The sequence below is a fragment of the Mesoplodon densirostris genome, chromosome 19 (genome assembly GCF_025265405.1).
Source record: "Mesoplodon densirostris isolate mMesDen1 chromosome 19, mMesDen1 primary haplotype, whole genome shotgun sequence".
In the NCBI taxonomy this organism is placed as follows: domain Eukaryota; kingdom Metazoa; phylum Chordata; class Mammalia; order Artiodactyla; family Ziphiidae; genus Mesoplodon; species Mesoplodon densirostris.
Window position 1 is genome coordinate 34,654,478 of NC_082679.1, and position 21,478 is coordinate 34,675,955.

General features: G+C 41.8%; 1 protein-coding gene across 1 annotated transcript; it reads left to right on the top strand.

The window, feature by feature from the left end:
• The first annotated feature begins 2,546 nt into the window (after positions 1 to 2,546).
• Positions 2,547 to 6,408, top strand: LOC132480384 (eukaryotic translation initiation factor 4B-like). Its single transcript, XM_060084566.1, has one exon. It carries the CDS (start codon positions 2,566 to 2,568, stop codon positions 4,399 to 4,401), a length of 1,836 nt encoding a protein of 611 aa, XP_059940549.1. The 5' UTR covers positions 2,547 to 2,565; the 3' UTR covers positions 4,402 to 6,408.
• Positions 6,409 to 21,478: the final 15,070 nt, after the last annotated feature.

The window sequence follows — 21,478 nt, forward strand, 5'->3', positions numbered from 1 at the left end:
TTTTAGACATAATGCTATTGCCCACTTAATAAACTAGAGCATAGTGGAATCATAACTTTTATATGCACTGGGAAACCAAAAAATTCGTTCCACTAGCTTTATTGCGATATTTGCTATAGCGCGATGGTCTGGTCTGGACAGAACCCGCAGTATCTCCCAGATGTGCCTGTGTTTGCTGGCGGCTCTCATTTCCATTTGCTTCCAAGGATCCATTCTTTGCCACCACCACCCCCGTCGTGCTTCCCAGGATCTGATCCCTACGGTCTGCATCACGCCTATTCCTTGTCCTCTGGCTTCCAGTGAGAGGCAGCCAATGAGAGGCACCCACAGGAGATCAGCTGGTGAGAGGTGAAAAGGTCAGGGTATTTCTTCCTGGTTTCCCCAGCTGCAGAGCTGTGCCACTGACAACAGTTACCTCTCCTCTATGGCTCCAAGTCTCCCTGATTCTAGTCATTTTCTTTTTTCCTCTTACTTCTTCCTCCTTCCCACTGTTACTGATACCTAGAGGCCTCAACATCCTTTACCGGTCCCTTAACTCTTCCCACACCTCTGTAAATAGTCCCTTCCTAGAACTCCTTCCTAGTTAAATCCTTTTGGAGGAAATTCTGTTTTCTGCCAGGTCCATGACTGATCCAAGAACTGTGAGACATCAGTGATCTGAGTGTCATCTAATTCCTCTATAAACTCTGAAAACAACTACTAAAGACATTAAGAGCTTGATGCAGGAAATAATAGAGTCTTCCAGATTTTCTTTATTGGTCAGAGTATCCTGCAGCATACTAGTGATGGCAGCCACGTTTGGAACAGTCATTACATGGCAGGTCCTTTAATAGCTCCTTGTCATGCCTCATCTCATTTAATCCTCCCCAAACCCATTGAACTCATTAAGCCTAATTTTAAAATAAAGAAACTGAGATGGAGAGTAACTAACCTCTCCAACTTGGGGTAGAGCAGATCCAGGGTATAAACCCTGTTCTGCCTGCCATAGGGCTACACTTACTCCCTTAACCACCAGGCTACACATCCCCCTTCTACCGTGGTGCCACTGTTACCAAAAGCAGGGGTCCGGCTGCTCGCCACTCAGAAGCCAACAGAGAGGCAAGGTTGATGGAAAGGAAAGTTTGCTTCATTTCGGAGGCACATTCTATGTGTGCTTCAAGCAGTAGACTTAAAGCCAGCAGTGACACACATCATAAGTAGTTATACTCTGTGACAACTTCACTAGACAGTTTATAACTAGAAGTATGACTGAAAACATATTCAAATTTTAGAAACTTCATGTAACTTCTAGAACACTTATATTAATGATATTTACCCATACAGTATAAACTAAGAATGCTTATCATTATTATTTGACAATGTTTCCATGTAATTTAATGTACCAAATAATCCTAGTTACCTTAATATTTCTTCTGAGATGCCTCAGGGCCTTCTGGAATGCTCAAAGTTAGCTAGAGAAGAAACTTATAATCTGTTAGCAAAAGCAGTTCAATATTCCAGGAAAACTTTGTTCTCTTAACAGAGAGAGAAAACCAAATTCCAGTCTTGTACCAGCTTACTATTAATAACAAAATTCATTTATCTAATTAAATTCAATGTAATCTTAATCCTGACAACGTACAAAATTTTCTTCTCAAAGTTCCTTTTTCACAAACATTTTATCACTTTCTGGATCCATATTAATTTGTCCCTTATTTTCCCCACACATAAGCAAGCAGCTCTAGGACAAAATTATTCTTTTCTTCCTCAGTAAAAATATCTCCAGTCTTTATACCTTCTCTCACCAGCAACACATATCTTACTTGCTTTACACACTGAAATGTTTCCCATATCATTTTAGTAGCTTTAATTACATATTACAATTTTTAACCTTTAAAAGACCTAGCAAAACCAAGAAATAAGTCATTGAACTGGTGGGCTGCGTTTGTATTTTAAGGACATGATAAGAGTTAAATTCAAGCTTTCTTTTGGGCATATTTTTGTCCTCTCAGGGTCAGAATTCTGAAAACAGTATTTTTTCAAGCTAGCTTTTTTTAACTGCATATACAAAAAGAACCAGTTTTAGAGTTTCAAAAGAGATTCATCTTAACAAATTTTCTCTGGAGTCTGAAGAATACTGTTGCCATATATTGTTTTTAAAAAAATCATCTTTCTTTTTCTTTAGTCACAATTTCATAGCTAAAATTTTTCTAATGAATTGAACCTGAATTTCCCATTTTACAAAAGACAGCAAAGATACCAATCACACAAATGGAATATACATTCACACACCAGAAGACAGAACTGGATGACCGATACGGAGGTCATCCGGTACGGAGGATGACCCATACAGAGTCCCAAACGAACATTTCCCCAACACAAATGGTCCTCGACGTCAGACACACGTCAGAACCAACCGGTAAAATGCCCAAATAGCACTTCATGCTCAAAAGAGAAGTTTGCCCGGGTGCACACTGATGGACTTACTCGGTCTTGGAGTTCGTCAGCTCGTCCAGATGCATGTTTCCATTCCACCAAGGAAAAGAGTCAGTTGGCAGCTTTTGCGTTCTCTTTCCCTCTCCCAACATGGCGGCCTCAGCAAAAAAGAAGAATAAGAAGGGGAAGACCATCTCCCTAACAGACTTCCTGGCTGAGGATGGAGGGACTGGTGGAGGAAGCACCTATGTCCCCAAACCAGTCAGCTGGGCTGATGAAACAGATGACCTAGAAGGAGATGTTTCAACCACTTGGCATAGTAATGATGATGATGTGTATAGGGCACCTCCAATTGACCGTTCCATCCTGCCCACTGCTCCACGGGCTGCTCGGGAACCCAATATTGACCGGAGCCGTCTTCCCAAATCACCACCCTACACTGCTTTTCTAGGGAACCTGCCCTATGATGTGACAGAAGACTCCATTAAGGAATTCTTTAGAGGATTAAATATCAGTGCAGTGCGTTTACCACGTGAACCCAGCAATCCTGAGAGGTTGAAAGGTTTTGGTTATGCTGAGTTTGAGGACCTGGATTCCTTGTTCACTGCCCTGAGCCTCAGTGAAGAGTCTCTAGGTAACAGGAGAATTCGAGTGGACGTTGCTGATCAAGCACAGGATAAAGACAGGGATGATCGTTCTTTTGGCCGAGATAGAAATCGGGATTCTGACAAAACAGATACAGACTGGAGGGCCCGTCCTGCTACAGACAGCTTTGATGACTACCCACCTAGAAGAGGTGATGATAGCTTTGGAGACAAGTTTCGAGATCGTTACGATTCAGACCGATATCGTGATGGGTATCGGGACAGTTACCGTGATGGCCCACGCCGGGACATGGATCGATACGGGGGCCGAGATCGCTATGATGACCGAGGCAGCAGAGACTATGATAGAGGCTACGATTCCAGGATAGGCAGTGGCAGAAGAGCATTTGGTAGTGGGTACCGTAGGGATGACGACTACAGAGGAGGTGGGGACCGCTATGAAGACAGATATGAGAGACGAGATGACCGGTCATGGAGCTCCAGAGACGATTACTCTCGGGATGATTATAGGCGTGATGATAGAGGTCCCCCCCAAAGACCCAAACTGAACCTAAAGCCTCGGAGTACTCCTAAGGAAGATGATTCCTCTGCTAGCACATCCCAGTCCAGTCGAGCAGCCTCTATCTTTGGAGGGGCCAAGCCTGTTGACACAGCTGCTAGAGAACGAGAAGTAGAAGAGCGGCTACAGAAGGAACAGGAGAAACTGCAGCGTCAGTTGGATGAGCCAAAACTAGAACGACGGCCTCGGGAGAGACACCCAAGCTGGCGAAGTGAAGAAACTCAGGAACGGGAACGATCGAGGACAGGAAGTGAGTCATCACAATCGGGGACCTCAGCCACATCTGGCAGAAATTCACGAAGGAGAGAGAGTGAGAAGTCTCTAGAAAATGAAACACCCAATAAAGAGGAAGACTGTCAGTCTCCAACTTCTAAGCCTCCCAAACCTGAACAGCCTCTAAAGGTAATGCCAGCCCCTCCACCAAAGGAGAATGCTTGGGTGAAGCGAAGTTCTAACCCTCCTGCTCGATCTCAGAGCTCAGACACAGAGCAGCAGTCCCCTACAAGTGGTGGAGGGAAAGTAGTTCCAGCTCAACCATCTGAGGAAGGACCAGTAAGGAAAGATGAAAATAAAGTAGATGGGGTGAGTGCCCCAAAAGGCCAAAGTGGAAATTCCAGCCGTGGTCCAGGAGATGGAGGGAACAAAGACCACTGGAAGGAGTCAGATAGGAAAGATGGCAAAAAGGATCAAGACTCCAGATCTGCACCTGAGCCAAAGAAAGCTGAAGAAAATCCAGCCTCTAAGTTCAGTTCTGCAAGCACGTATGCTGCTCTTGCCGTTGATGGTGAAGATGAAAATGAGGGAGAAGATTACACCGAATAGACCTGCATTCTGTGCTTTCTCCTAGTCTCTCACCACCCTGGAACATTCGAGAGCAAATCAAACCTCTATCCAGACAAGACAAAATAAAACTCACCATCTCCTGGATACCTTTCTTAACTTTTTTTTTTTTTTAAAGAAACAAAATGAAATTCTTTTGCATGCTGCTGCAGCCTTTAAAATATTGAACTAACTGGAGAATCACCAATGTAGCCAGAGAGACGTACAGCTTTTAATGCTGTAAGTTTAAAGTTGTGGTGCATTTGTATGACGCGTGCAGTTGCCTGTGTGATTAGTGCCTAGGGGCCTCCGTTTAGCAAGTTGGCAGTGACAGTGATGCAGTGTCTGGAACCTGGTTGGGCAGCAGGCAGGTATGAGGAAGAGTGTGAGGTTTCTACCTTTAACTCTTACCCTGTTGGGGCATACATGAATTAGCAAACAGTATCTGAATAAATTCTCCGTTCTTGGCAAGGTAGGTTTAGTCTCTGATGTTGTTTTAGTCTCCAGGAGGCTGCCAGCCCCACCTCTTACTTAACTCTGAGTTACTGGGGCCAGCCTAAGGGGGAGTTCCTTCATTTGTGCCCCCCAGGGGGGTAGGTGGAAGTGAGTCTACAGGCCACTGAAGAATAGGACTGTTTGGTGACCAAAGTAAATGGGGAAATCATGATTTGAAAAGAAGCTTGGGGATTTGATGAATTATTTTGCGCCAGTAACAGGGAAAATGGTATGACCTCCAGTAAACACATAATCATTTACCTCCTGGAGCAGGAAGCACTTAGGGGTTGTGGGAATTCCCAGGTCTTTTATGTGTCCTGGTTTCACCCTTTCTTAAACACTATCCCTTCTGAAAGTTCAAATATATCCACATTCTGTTGAAATCTTGAAGCTTTAAAAATTTAGACTCTTGCATTGTCTTACGTTCATGCTACTCTTTCCTGTTACCTTCCCACAGGCAGCTTCTGCTTAAGTCACATACTTGACCTCCTAAGCATTCTCTAGAGCCCCTGGGAGCTGTCCGGTGAGGAAGCATCACTGCTTTTTCTCAAGCAGATCTTGGCTCCTTCGTGTTTTGATGCTCCTTCCCTCCAGCCATTCGTGCTCCTGCTGCTTTGACCCCTTCTACACCTCAGAAAACTTTAGAATTACCAGTCTTAGGTGGTGAGCGAGGGTGGTAAAATTAGGAGCCTTTCTTACAAACTTGATTGGGGTTTGAGGGGCTTTTTAAAAAACAAGTTTCCTTCTCTCCAAGTGAAATCCCACACCAATGTTTGGATTTATAATGTGGCTTAGACCAATGTGTGGTTTTTTTGGTTCTGTTTTTTTAGCATCCCCTTGAGAGAATAAATGATAATGGAGAAGAACATTTCACAAGGTCCTGGCTTCTCTTGCAACACAGTAGCTTTACTTGCCTGCTTTTATGTGCACCTTGATACTGTCAGCTCAACAGATGGTGTCCTTACAGGCAATATTGGTACCTGCAGAGAAAAGACATCTTGGTCTCTTCTTGCATCAGTCCTAGGTTAGACCCTTTACAGCCGTGCAGGGGTGTTGGTTTATGAGTGCTGCAGCAGTGAGCATAATGAATCATTTACCCAGTGGACATAAAAGACATACCAAGTGAAGTAACTTTAAATAATTGGCTTGGAGTGGGTAGTAGCTAGGAAGTGGCTTTTAGAGATACCCAAGGTTGAGAGGGTATTTTTTTTTAACCATTTGCTATAGATGATGAAAAAGTAGGGTTTGCCCTCTTCATGTCTGCTTCCAAATAGATGTGTCCAAAAAAGCTGTTTTTTTCCCCCATTCCTCTACCCTGCCACCCTGTTAAAACAAACAGGGATTTATGACCCGCTCCTCAATACGTGTAAAATTTGTACAAAAATATCTTCTATGAAAATGATTTGTAATCTGTAGACTTAATACCTGGGAGATGTCTTGAGATGTAAAATCCCATCCTTTAGGTTGTGGGGTTTTTTGTTTTCTCCAAATAAATCTGATCTTTAAAGTTCAAAAAAAAAAAAAAAAAAAGAGTCAGTTGGCAGCCAGTGCTGAGCAGGGGGGAAACAGGGAAGATCCCCAAAACAAATGGTTTTGGCAGCTGCTCGGAACGTCCCCCCGCACCCCCCTTTCGGGGCCAGCTAGACACAAGCAGCTGGCTCATCACAACCATCTTGGTGCATCGTCATGGCCAGCAGCTCTATTCTGGAAAACCGGGAGCCAAATGTCGTGAGAGTGCAGCCTCACGTTGGGTGGCACAAAACTGTTACCAAAACTGCGGGTCACTGCTCAAAAGCCAATAAAGAAAGAGGCAAGGTTGGTAGAAAGGAAACTTTGCTTTATTTCAGAGGCCAGCAACTGGTGGCAGGGTTGGGGTGGGGGGCGCAGACCAAAGGTCAACTCCCCCCCGACAATCAGTGGACAAGAGTTTTTATAGACGGTGGGGGGGGGGTGTACATGCACAAACAGTACAGTCAGCTCTGACATTCAACTTGAAATTGGTCATGCAGTGGTCTGATCAGCATCATCTTGATTGCTTTAAGTACAGTTAGTCTTTAGTTTCAGGGCTGGTTTGTTTCCCATTTCTTTGAGGTCGGTTCTCAGAATTGTGACAGCTTATGTCATGGCAACAGTCTGGTCATCATGTAGTTAACTTCTTCCACCTCTTGAGGGTTTCCATATCTATAAGACAGCTCAAAGGCTATGGCTCAGAATATCTATAGCCCTTGAGGAGCGACTAAAGGTCCTTGGACTTTGCTTAATGGCTAAACTATTTTATGAATGATTTAAACTCATTCTTTGGTGAAAGATTTTCTACAGACAAAAGGCAGACTGAGGACATGGGCAGGGGGTTGGGCAAGGACCATAGGGTCCTTCTCCATTTCACCACTAGTTGTGAGATATCATGGATTTCAGAGAACTAGGAGAAAAAAGTCCTCCCACTGCCTTTTTGCACATGTTTGCCTGAAATTTTTTTTAATGTATATTGTCTCCCCCAAATGTGTTCTTTTCTAAAATTCCTCAGATTTGCTCCCTCTGGGCTATTTTAGAAGATATAGGTTAAAACAAATGGACAGGGAAAGGAAACACATACATATTTCTCCTGGTTTGTGAAAACTGATTATATCACTTTAAATCATATCATTTGACTCAATTTGCTGATCTGATTACCCAATTACATACTTTCTAGGTTAGCTTTACACTATGGTCCCACTGGTGTAACCCTCTTTCCAAGCAGAGATCTCTCTCTCTCTCTCTCTCTCTCTCTCTCTGTCGCTCTCTCTCCTCACCCCCTACCCCAGGCTTTACCTCCCTCTACCTACTTTTCCCTTAAACAACAATTTCTCTACCTATTTTTTCAATTATTACAACTAAAGCTTTCAAGTTAAAGCAAACAATGCTGTTTTCTTCCCAAAGCCAGCCATTCCCTGACACAAAGTAACAGTGATACTAAGCATTGCCAGCAATTGTTATGAAAATGCATTTCTGTTGTATCCTGTTGTCATGGCAGCTAAAGATCAAGACATGCCTGCTACATACAGCAATTTATACTGATTTGAAAGACTGTTTGCGGGGGGGAAACATGAAAATGTATAATCGAATGCATTTGAAACCGTAGCCTGACAAAATACAATATCTGTTATTCAAATAACATTTCTAAAGCAAAGTACATCATTTATCTCAATCAGTGTTGTGTTCATTATTTATGCTCTTGGATTTACTTGAATTTCCAACACACTGGCAATTTTATTATTTTTCTTGGCATTCAGAACCTCTGTATCACCTTTGCTCAGGCACTGGCCAACCTAATACAGACAGCAGCACTCAAGTCACATTGAGAGACCCAGAGCTGCTGTGGCATTTTCTCTACTGCTTCTTTGTTTGCTGGGCTGGGGACATCCCTTAGGTGAATTTCTCCCTCGGACAGCAACTGCTTGAAATGTCACAGCACGGCCAATTCCCCTTCATCCAGATTGTCATTTCACTGCAAGATACTGTACCACATATATCGTGTTTTGCTTCTCCATGGGGGATGGGGAGAAAAGTCCAAGAATAAAAAAGAGAGAGGATGGGGGATGCCAAACTGAGAATATAAAGGGTTTAGATGCAAATAATTGAGTACAAAATACCACTTTTATTAGCAATCTGGATGGTGGTTCTTGTCCCTAATCCTTTTTATTGGTTATCCTTCCAAATCACCCAGGGAGACCATTGGTATTTGGCAGGAGAGAAGTAGAGGCATGGGGGGGATTAAGGGCCTACAATCACAGAACAGATCAGTAGCAGAGCAACGATGAGAACATAGAATTCTGACATTCCTGGGCCATTGTTCAGCCCGTGGCCTGCTGGACAGAAGCCTCAAGAATTTTATTGAGATTGTCTAAAGCTTAACCGACTGCCACTCCTCCAAGAATCATTAGCTATACCACTTTTCCCACAGCCAGTAATGCACACTAACATTTTGGCCTTGACTTTATGAAACAGATTTTCATCCCACTTGAGGATAGCCACTGATTTCATTCTCTTAAATCCTGCCTCTTCAAGATTGGCATCTGCAGGCCCAAAGCAGCGAGGGGCCTCACTAAGGTCCAGCTTTCCTCCTTAAATTGTCCACTTGAGTCAAATGTATGTGTCCACACTTGGCTTAGGAGAGCACATTCGTGTAAAATCACCTGTTTACTGTGTCTCCCCTCTCATCCTCACCCAGGATGGATGGGATCTGGAGAACTTGGTCATGTCACTGAAAAGGAAAGCAGCAAAAAGCTGTCACTTACAGACTTAACAGTGTCTGGTCATCAGGCGCTATTCTAAGTGCAGCACACATAATAATTTTACAACAACACATTGAACTAAGTTCTTATTATAGTCTCATGTCCACAATTAGGAAATTGAGGCACATGGAAGTTAAGTAACTTGCTCAATGTAACGGAGCTAGTAAGTGGCCCAGCCGAGATGTAAACGCAGTTGTGTGGCTCCGGAGACTGTCTGCTCAGCCACTATGCTAAGCTAAACTGCCTCTGCAACACCAACTGGTGAAGAGCTTAGGCTCCGGCATCCAACAAACCAAGGTCATCTTCTAGCTGCAAGAGTGATCCTGGATAAATGACTCTACAAAGCTCCAGGTTCACATGTTGTAATAATGGCTGCTAGATTTGCGAAATAAAGTCATTAGCCCTGTACGTGGCACATGCAAGCCCTCCAGAAATGTTAGCTGCTCACTGTAAGGAATGAACACTTTTAGAGCAAATGGGCCAGAACATCTGGCCCACGGTAGACTAGTCCAAGGAAGAGATTGGATATGGGGGAAAGAAAGAATTCCCTCTTCACAGTCTTGCCCCTTCCACTAAAAAGTGGGCCAGGGGGCTTCCCTTGTGGTGCAGTGGTTGAGAGTCCGCCTGCCGATGCAGGGGACGTGGGTTTGTGCCCCGGTCCGGGAAGATCCCACGTGCCGCAGAGCGGCTGGGCCCGTGAGCCATGGCTGTTGAGACTGCGCGTCCGGAGCCTGTGCTCCGCAACGGGAGAGGCCACAACAGTGAGAGGCCCACGTACCACAAAAAAAAAAAAAAAAGTGGGCCAGGGCGGAAGGGGTAAAATGAGAGCAAAGAGATGCCATAACCTAGGAAGAGAGGAAGCTTTTTCAAATGATAGGAGGCTGGCTATGTTTTGGACAAATTAAGGTAAGAAGGGAATCAACACAAGACATGTTCTGGGAATGAAAGACCCTCTAACAAGAAGCTAATTTGAGGCAGTGGCTTCCCAGGGTGATTAATTTAAACACTCTCTTTGATCAAACAACTAGTCTGATTTTTTATGTTTACCAAGTCCTTTGTTGCCTGAATGAAGCAACTCCTTGGTGCAATGTGATCTTTTTTCCTCTCTGTCTTCATCTAGTCAAAGCTGGAAGAGTTTAAATTTCTCTTCCAGGAAAGAAGCATGCTCTCATAAAAAAGCATGGAACCAGGATGAAATCCCAACTTCTGTGTGGCCAACTTCCTGACACTGGGAGTCCTGGAATCACCATATATTGAAAATTCTACAAGAATCTTCTAGTCCAAAATGAGTATCTCACAGCACCACCACAATCTGGAAATCTTCCTCTGGTTCTAGCCTCACCAGAGGCTAGATCTGATGCTGATCTTACCATCTGTCTGTTTTCCTGGAGTCCTGCTCCTAAAAGACATTGTAGAGTCAGGGCCACTGAAGTTTTGTCAAGGAGTCAAAGACCTGAAGACTAAGAGTCAGAGAACCTGGGGTTAAGTCCAGGGTCTGGCACTCACTGCATGGCCTTGGGCAAGTCACACCTCCTCCCTTTGTGTCTGGTTTCTCATCTGTAAAATGAGAGCCTTTTATCTGCTTCAGGAGTCTATGATTTTTATGAACTCATTCAATAAGAAAAATATTCTTTGATCCGTAGATACTATCCATAGCATGATTTACTACTGGGGGCGTTCGGGGGGCATATTTTTCATGGTCTATTTTTTATATGATAATCACCAGTCCCTATAGACTTGGGATAATTTTGCCATCAAAATTTTCCATTATAGTGGCATTATAGCTCTGTTTCAACAAGCTTACTCAAGTAACTTTTCCATTGCAAATTCACATGATAATAGCATTATAAATGGCATCTCCAAAGACTTCAATTAAAATTGATTTGTCACTGTAATCTTAGCTAATAATGGTATGGTAATGGCATTATAATGAGGAGATCAAAGTCTTACACTGAAATTATTTTGGCATTGTTACACTATATTCTAAATGGCTTTGAATAGGCTGCTCTATACATAGATTTGAAACTGTTGTGTCATAGTAATACTAAAAGCTAAGAGTATAGGTAATGGAATCATCCACTCCTTTCCCCCAAAGCCCAGCTAGGAATTTCTTCTACCCTTTTCATTACTCATAAAGGCGAAATTCAAATAGAACTTCAATTCTAATTCCCCCTACCCAGACTCTCAAGGAAAAGAATGAGATTGAGAGGATGCTTCTGAGTGCTTACAAATACTGCTCTCAGATGTGGCTGGAGGGAGCCCTGCAACCCTCCTTCAACAAATGCTGGGGCCTGAGTTCCTCTGCTCTCAGCTGGGGCTGGGACATACTGACCTGAGCCAAGGGGTCCTGTTAGCGGAGACTGTGCTCTCGCTCCTTCATGGGTGGTCATGCTGGAATCCTGCAGCTTCTGAAGTTTAATACCTCTTGCCTGGAGCCCCTTGTGGCTTTGCTGTTGTCACCCTTGTGGGCTTTGAGTGACATTGAATCCTTCCACTCCCAGCTCTCTGGCTGTGGAGCCAGCTGTGTGTGTGGTTGTTTTGTGTTTATTTATTTACCTTGACAGGGACATAAATTAAATAGAATGAAATATAGACTCAGTTCACATTTACTTCAGAGAATATTCTAAGGTTCTAATACTGTTCTAGGGTTTTTTTTTTTTCTTGGGGGGGGGGGTTGTTTGTTTGATTGCTTTTGGCCATGCCACATGGCTTTTGGGATCTTAATTCCCCGACCAGGGATCAAACCCGGGCCCTCAACAGTGAAAGCGCAGAGTCCTAACCACTGCACTGCCAGGGAATTCCTGCTCTAGTTTAGAGAATATTATTACTATATTGGTTAACAGTAAAACTAACAATTATATGGTTTTTGCTACATGACGGAAGCTATCCTCAACAATTTAAATATGGTTGATCCTCGTTATTCATGGTAGTCATGTTCTATGAAGGCCCTACAAACACTGAATTAATGAATTCCAAGCCACTGCTCCTAGGGGAAATACAGGGTTAGTTTCCTGTGAGCCTCTGGTCACATTTTTGTCCATTGATCGATATAAAACCTTGTTTTATGTATGTTTGTGTTTAAAAACACCTTAGTTAACATATATTGTTCAATCATTTACATTGAACTCACGGCCAACAGCACTGTAGCTCATGCCTGAATGAAGCTTATCTAACACATGTAACTTCTCCAAAAAGGACATCACAGTCTCCCCGTGCTCAGGAACACTAGACTTCAGCACCATGCCTGAGGGCCATTTTAATCAGTGAAATCACCAAAATAAAAGAACAAAAATGCTAAAAAAAAAAAAAAAATGGCACTAAACAGACCATGAAAAGAACCCTTGTTTACAATATGAGAGCTGAAACAAGAAGGCAGTGTTGCCTTGTCCAACCTCTCCTGGGAACATGCACTTTGAGCAGCTTAAATTTTTTTCCTGCGTGTCCATGAATGACCACAAAATTGCCACAAGTATTGATATTGAGGTTACAAATAAATTTAGTGAGTAGGCAAATTTGCAAATACAGAATCTACCAGTAATGAGAATTGACTGCATAATAATTGATTTAATCTTTACATCAACCCCATAAGTTAGGTACTGTTACTATCCTCATCTCAGAGATGAGGAAACTGAGGCACAGAGAGATGAAGAAACTTGCTCGATGCTCAGTGTTAATTCAAATTAATTGATAGTTGCCCTGGGTTTGTTTCTAAATAAGTCATAAGCTTGGTGTTTAGTTTAGTTCGTTTTTTATTTAGGAGATTGATTTGGAAAAGTAGCATGACCCTAGTTTTTGGGTAGGAAGAGGTATCTGTAGACCTCCAATTTTTCAGGCCTTTGAACTAAGCCAGGTTGGGGGACTAGCATGTAGAAGCTGAGGCAGACACTCTTGGTGCTAACCCAAATCCATTCTTCCGTCCTGTCCCCCTTCTTCCTGGCTGTTAGAGGACCAACCTTCTGTGTGGCTCTGCACTGAAGACAGAGCCCCTCCACCATCCCAGGGGGAGTGAGTCTCCATTGACATTAGCCAATCAAAACAATTCCATTTCCTTAATCCAATTGGTTTAGGCAAGGACATGTGTTGCAATTCTAGCAAGTGAAGGGAAATGCATTGCAGAGCTCCAGGGGAAGGTTTTCCTTTCATTTAAGAGATGTCTGAGAAGGAAGAGTTCCTTCTCCTGCCTCTGGATATCACTGTTTGAGAACGTGATACTCAGAGCCACTGCAGCCATCTTGTGACCATGAGGAGACAAACTGGAATGGCAGAGCTGAAAGATGTAGTTAAGGCACATTCCTGAAGCCAACCTACCACTAATCCTTTTGCCAACTTTTACTTGTTTAAGCTGCTTTTAATTGGGTTTTGATTAATAGAAACTGAAAGTATCCTAATAGATACAGGAATTTTGCTTAGGAATCCATTATAATGGAGACCTGGGAGACACTAAGTACAGAAATTATATAGGCAGAAACACAGAGGTTGAACCCTATTTAAGAAGCACAATGTATTGGTTGCTAAGAGATGCTGAGAGGATATAAATGGCCAGGGAAATTTCCCCTGCTCAGAAACAGCTTATAATCTAGTTAGTTGAGAAAACCAAACACAGCCAGTTCAAGAATTCTCGTGCAAAGTAGATTCCATTTAATTCTGCCAACATTAATTCTGAAATACATGTGGTAGAGATCTGTTGATGAATTAGACATACTCTCTATCCTCTACAATCTAGTAGAGAAAACTAGACTGACGGGTGATTATAATTCAAGGAATATTATAGAAAGAGATGTTTGGGGAGAAACGTAAGTGAGAGATTAATTTCTTTTGACAGACCCAGGAAAGCATCACGTTTCTCCTGTGTAAAATTCTTCAGTGATTTCCAGTTGTACTTCATTTATTCAATAAATATTTATTGAGCAATTACGTGGGACAAATCTAGGTGCTGGGACACAGTAGTGAACAACAAAAAAGTCCCTGCTCTTAGACCTTAAATTCTAATAAAAAGGAGACAAGACAATAAACAAATGAGTAAATATATGCTATGTCAGGGGTGGTGATACCAAGAAAAAATAAAGTAAGGTGCAGAGGGTAGGAGTGCTCTTTTATTTTTATTTTTTATTGGAAATCTAGAAAACATTTATTGAAAATCATGCATAGATTACAGTGTCATTCCAAGAAAAGTTATCTTCTGTCAGCTTGAAACTAACTGAAGGAGCTGGTGGAATTGACATGCTCCTGTTTAGATGCTGGTGTCTTAGGAATCCTTGAGTCTGTGCTTGGTATCTCATTAGACTTGGGGACTCTGCATTTCCTAGAAGTCTTATTTTATATAGAATGGTAAGAAGCTGGCACATGAGCAGAAAGCTGAAGGAAGTGAGGATGTAAGCCAAGTGTGGATATCTGAGAAAAGTGTTCAAGGCAGAACGAACAGCAAGTGCAAAGGCCCTGAGGCAGAGAGCTCCTGGCATACTTGAGGAACAAGAAGCAGGTCAATGTGCCTGGAAGAGAATGAATGATGGGGGAGGAAAGTTGTGGGAGGTGAGATCAGAGAGGCAGTCAAGGGCAGAGTCAAACCTACTGAGGTTAATGTACTCAGAAAGTCATAGGTTTTGGTATAACCTGAAAAAGTAAGATATTTTAGCCACAATCGGTTAAGACTATTGTCTCTTTCCATTCTGACTTGTCCATTGCATTTCCCTCTGTGCTGGGTCTTTAGAGAGGCTGCAGGTATTTGGAGGAGCTGGATAAGAGGAAATTATCTTGGGGATACACCTAGATGGGGGTTTCTGAGGTATATTTATGTGAATCACAGTCACTTTCATGACTAGCTGTCCCTGTGTAGGAATGGTTCCTGCAGCTCACCACCCAGCACTGTGACCCAAAGATGCATGGCTGGAGTTCCAATGGGAATATGAATGTGTCCTATGGAGTCCACGTCTGGAACTCTGTGAAGAATTTAACAAAGTATGAGATATACAGAACCAGAAGCTACTCTTTAGACAATTCTCCCAACATCTGATGTGTAAACTCATAAGCAGAAGTTTAGTTCTCACTGACACCTGATCACAACAGAACTTCTCTCCCATCAGGAATATATTCAAGAGTACAGAGACTACATTGATAAATGTACCTTTGTTGATGGAATCTCAAGAAACAGTTTATCAGACAAAGGCACAAACCCAAAGCAGTTCTACAAACAGCAAGTCTACCCATGTGTAAAGTCACCAACCATCAATAACAAAACATAAATTTCCAACAATCATACTAAAGGAGAAACTGAATTATCTTGTGTTCTCTCTATTGAACATGATATTATAATATCTTTGTCATATGGAGAGGCAATCAAAGTGTATGCAGACAAAGAATATGAAGAGGAAAATGTGACGGGGTGGTTCAATCAGTTCATTAATGAAAACATTATGTTATTTTTCTGGATTCCGTGATGTTTGTGGTGTCAGTTTTTTGACTTGTAATTTGTAGTGAGTTCTTTTCTCATACTAAAAGTATATTCACTTTCAAATGTTATTTTGTATTCCTAATTTTGTATTATTTATCTTAAAGAGACTCCCAAAATTGTATCAGCTTGAGGTCTCAGAAAACCCAGGTCAGCTACATTTTGAAGGCTTCTAAGGCATGGTTGCAACCATATCCCAGCTAAAGTTTAGGAGGGTCTTTCCAGCAGCAGAATTCAGTAGTGATTACCAGATCTGGGGATCTCATGGACCAGTAGTATTTCCAAAACAATTTTTTGAGGGGACCAATATTTGATTGCTAACTTTAAAAATAAAAAGTCATCTAAATAAGCATTTAAAACAAACATATCTATTGCTCTTTTTAAAATAAAAGTCTTATAAAGAAACATACTAAAGTCTTTATGGAGAAAATTATATAATATAATGCTTACATTTTGTTTTAAATTTATCCAAATAGGGGAGCCAGAGGAGGGTTGAATAAAACAAGATTGCTTATTTGTTGGTATTGGTTGAAGTTGGATGCTGGGTACATCGGGGCTCAATATACTAGTCTGCATTTATAAGGGCTGGTAATTTTCATAATAAAAGGTGTAAAAATTAACCAGATCTAACATACCCATGATTCTATAAAAGAAAGAACATATGAGCACACCAGAAGTTGAGAGGCCATAAAGTACCATCCTTATATTAAATAAATTTAACCTTAGGAAAAACTCATCTATACTGTGCTTATTTTTGTTACTGCTGTTTCAGAGTCAATCAGGGAAATTCATACCAGGCTGCTCAGGGACCACCTATGTGGGAGTGAGGTGAAGTTGGCAGATGACTCTCAAATGTTTCAGAAAAAAAGAAAGCTGTTTGAATTGTACTTCCTAATTTTTTTTTTTCTTTTTGCGGTATGCGGGCCTCTCACTGCTGTGGCCTCTCCCGTTGCGGAGCACAGGCTCCGGATGCGCAGGCTCAGCGGCCATGGCTCACGGGCCCAGCCGCTCCGCGGCATGTGGGATCTTCCCGGACCGGGGCACGAACCCGTGTCCCCTGCATCGGCAGGCGGACTCTCAACCACTGCGCCACCAGGGAAGCCCCCTTATTTTTTTTTAATTAATTAATTTATTTATTTTTGGCTGCGTTGGGTCTTCATTGCGGTGCGCGGGCTTCTCATTGCAGTGGTTTCTCTTTGTTGGGGAACACGGGCTCTAGGCGTGCGGGCTTCAGTAGTTGTGGCGCACAAGCTCTAGGTGTGCGGGCTTCAGTAGTTGTGGCGCACGGGCTTAGTTGCTCTGCGGCATGTGGGATCTTCCTGGACCAGGGCTCGAACCCATGTCCCCCGCATCGGCAGGCAGATTCTTAACCACTGAGCCACCAGCGAAGTCCCTTTCCTAATTTTTTGTAAGATTATGGTGCGTGTGTGTGTGTGTGTGTGTGTGTGTGTGTGTGTGTGCACGGTACAAGAGAACTGGGGTTAAATCTTGGATTTTGCCCATACGCATAAACATTACTGTGTAAGTCACCCAACCTGCCTGAGCCTTCACTTTACCTGAAAAGTGAGTATAATAATATCTCCCACAATTTTTTTAAAGATTAAATAAGACACCATGTACATTTTACACATCGATGGTAGAAGCATGAATTTGGTACAACCCCTTTCAAGGACAATTTGGCGATTTCTTCTCAAATTTTACATACATTTATCTTATGGCCCAGCAATCCTACTTCTGGGAATTTATTCTCCAACAATCCTTGCATGTATGTGAAATGACACATGTGCAAGATATTCATGGTAATATTGCTTTTAGTTACAAGACCTGAAAACAACCCAAATGTTCATCAGTAGAAGACTAACTAAATTTTGGTACCTCCATACAATGCAGCTGTGAAAAAGAACCAAGAAGTTATGTACTGATATGAAAAGATTTCCAATCTAAATTGTTTAGTGAAAAATATAGGATACAGAGCATGTGTATAATTTGCTATCTTTAGGTTAAAAGAAAGAAGGGAAAATAAGAATATGTATTCGTATTTGCATAAAGAAAGTGTAAGGACATGCAGTAAGCTATTAGAACAGATTCTTGTTTTTTGGGAGGTTTTCTTTTTGAAGGAGTGGGAACTGAGAAGATGGGGACTAAGATCAAGATTTTTTTTTTTTTTTTTTTTTTGTGGTACGCGGGCCTCTCACTGCTGTGGCCTCTCCCGTTGTGGAGCACAGGCTCCAGACGCACAGGCTCAGCGACCATGGCTCACGGGCCCAGCCGCTCCACGGCATATGGGATCTTCCCAGACCGGGGCACGAACCCATGTCCCCTGCATTGGCAGGCAGACTCTCAACCACTGCGCCACCAGGGAAGCCCAAGATGTTTTTCTATATAATTTTTATATGTTTTTATTTTAAATTGTATGAATGTATTCAAAACTTAAGCTTGAAAAAAGACAATGTATGTGGAGAGAACATTCATGGCACGTGGTACAAAAATAATGGAAGTCATATGATTCTTACTGTTATTACTACCATTATCTTTATGGCATTATCCTCTAGATCTTCACTATCCAACACAGAAGTTTCTAGACACATGTGGCTATTAAGCATCTGAAATGTGGTTGGTCCAAGTGGAGATGGGTCATCAGTATAAAATACACACCAGATTTCAGACTTAGTGAGACAAAGGACTATAAAATATCACATTAAGAATTTTTATATTAAACAACAAGGTCCTACTGTATAGCACAGGGAATTATAGTCACTATCCTGTGATAAAGCACAATGGAAAAGAGTATATTAAAAAAGTATATATATGTATAACTGAATTACTTTGCTGTACAGCAGAAATTAACACAACATTGTAAATCAACTATACTTCAATTAATAATTAATTAATTTTTTAAAAAGAGAGTCCAAGAGAAGAGTTTTTATATTGAATACATTTTGAAATGAAAGTATCTTTGACAGATTGATAAATAAGATATATTACTAAATAAATGTCACCTGCTTCTTTTCATTTTTTTAACGTGCTTACTAGAAAATTTTAAATTGCGTACTTGGCTCACTTCTGTGGCTCGCACTATATTTTGGATAACGCTGCTCTGTAGCCTTAAGTACTAGGGCTCGTACAAATGAGAGGCTTCATATATGCTTGTTAAGGGAATGAGAGAATACATATCCTGTGACAATCTCATAACATGTGACAAGACCCTGGAGGAGAAGAGTTAGGCTGCTCAAACTGCTTCTTTATTTTATTCTTAATTTTTATTGAAATATAGTTGATTTACAATGTTGCATTAGTTTCAGGGGTACAGTAAAGTGATTCCATTAGACATGTACATATATATATATAAATATATACATCAAACTTCTTCTTTAGATTGAAAGCAGAGGAAACTCTCCTCCTTGTCAGTTCTTATTATCATGGGCACACACATGTAAATTTAACAAATTTAAATGTTCTCTCAATTATCATCAGCAGTTACCCAGTATGAAGAGAATGTGTTTGCTTCTTGTACAGAATTGTTTGGAGTTTTTCAAGCACAGCAGCCTATAGAAAATGCTCTTCTTCCTCTAGAGGTTTGTGAAAGCAGAAGACACTTGCAGAGTCCCATCCAGTTCAGAAAATGAATCCATCTCATAAATCTCACAGATACCACATGCATCACCACATCTGAACTGGAGCAATGAAGGAGAAAGAACACTGGCTTTGGAGTCAGACAGATCTGAATTCAAATGTGGGCTCTGGGTTAGTTTCCTAGGGCTCTGAAACAGAGTATCACAAAATGGTTGGCTTAAACAACAGAAACTGATTGTCTCATAGTTCTGTAAGCTGGAAGTCCAAAATCAGGGTGTCAGCGGGGTTGGTTCCTTCTGAGAGCTGAGAGGGAAGGATCTTTCCAAGTCTCCCTCCTGAGCTTGTAGGTGCATCTTCTCCCTATATCTCTTTACATTGTCTTCCCTCTATGTGTGTGTCTTGTCTCCAAATTTCCCCTTTATATAAGGTTTGGATTAGGGACCATGCTAATCACTTCATTTTAATTTGATTACTCCATAAAAACCCTATCTCCAAATAAGGTCACATTCTGAGGTCCTGGGGATTAGGACTTCACTATATGAATGGGGCAGGGGGCTCTGTCCTTACTTGGTGACTTTCACTAAACCTCTCTGAGCCTCAGTTTCTTCATCTGGTACCTGGCGAACTTGCATAGAGAATGGAAGATTACATACGTAAAAGCAGTTAGCTAAGCTGGTAGCCCTGGGACTGCTGATAGTCATCTTTGCCATCACTTGGGGACATCTGTTTGAAAACAATGCCAACACCAAGAAAACAAAGATGGAGAGAGAGTGTTCCTGGTGATGTCGAGCACCTGGATCCGGCCATGACTGAAGTCAGTAACTCCCTAGAATTTTCAGGTATGTGAGCAAATAGATTTCCTTTTGGTTTAAAACAACAACAACAAATGTGGAAGAAAAAAAAAGTCCCCAGGGCCTATGACATAGTCAATCAGCCTTTATAAAATGATGTATATTTTTCATGTTTGGCACAAGAGCATCACTGCCAGGCCCTACAGAGAAGCTACCAGAAAGTGCCTTGTAATAATTAGACTGTGCTCCTAAACTCTTAAGGAAAAGCTCATCATTTGTGGTGTGGCTCCACAAAGACACTGATGATATTTGTACGTTTCAGACACCCTAAAGAGGGCTCCAAATTTTGCCTGCAAAAGCAGGTATTTGTCGCTGTTCTGTGCCTTTTCTCTTTCTTCGGAGCACTCCCTCAGGGATTCAGGAACATGCCTTCTAACCTCTAACCTTTTGATTCTTAAGCAAAAGGTGCTTATTTCCCTCTCTCATGGATCCTAACAAACAAATTACTGTTAACAACTTAAAATTTTCACCAAAGTGTAACTGACCAATAGATCCTCCAGAGATAGCTGCATTTTCACAGGAAACAAATCCCTGAGCCTCTGAGGGTGGGGACAAAGAGTGGGAAAAGAACTACTGGCCCATCAAGGCCCTCTTGGTTCCAAAAAAAAGATTAAACAAAGTTGATCAGGATTATGCTCCATTTGCCTACTTTCATAAACATTCTCCTTTTCAATTTTCACACACACATTTTTTTTTTTAAAAGACCTTACAAAGTAATTATCATGCCCATTTTACTGGTACAGGAAGAGCCCAGATTATACAGTAGAAGAGCTGGGATTTGATGTAACATCTTTCTGATGACAAAAAGCATCTCACCTCACAACCAACCCTGCCCATCCCTGCCTCCCTTACAGAGGAACTTAGTCCTGAGTATCCGAAGCATTCCGAAAACACCCTGGAAAATGTAAAATGCTCTACAAATGCAAGAAACGCATGTAAGACCACAAATCAACTTCTCAGATTGTTATGTGGCACCCCTGTTGAAACTGGTGACCCTAAAAGTCTTTTACAGGAATGAAACTCCATGACTCCATAACCATAAGGTGTATAGCTGTAAAGAAAAATCCCATAACCTATTAAACTCTGCCTTGCCTAGGATGCTTTCAGCTGCAAGTAGCAATGTCTTCAACAATAGAAGGGGCTTATTGGCATCTGTAATGGAAAGGCCTAGAGACAGATTCAGGAAAGCCTTTATCCTGGAGCTTAGCAATGTCACCAAGTTCTGATTTCCTCCTGTCTCTTGATTCTGCCTTCTTCAGTTCAACTAAATCTTAAGTGCTGCCAGCCTGCTTCTTCATTCATAGCCAAAGAAAAAGAGGAGCCTGTCCCAGGATCCCCTAGAATGATCCTGAGATTCATTCTGATTGGATGGCCTTAGGTCACATGTCCACCACTTCTGTACCAATCACTGCGGCCAGAGGATGAAACGCAGTGATTGGCTCAGT

What these genes read in the sequence shown, in the direction of transcription:
- LOC132480384 (XM_060084566.1), top strand. Translation starts at nt 2,566, where the DNA reads ATGGCGGCCTCAGCAAAAAAGAAGAATAAGAAGGGGAAGACCATCTCC.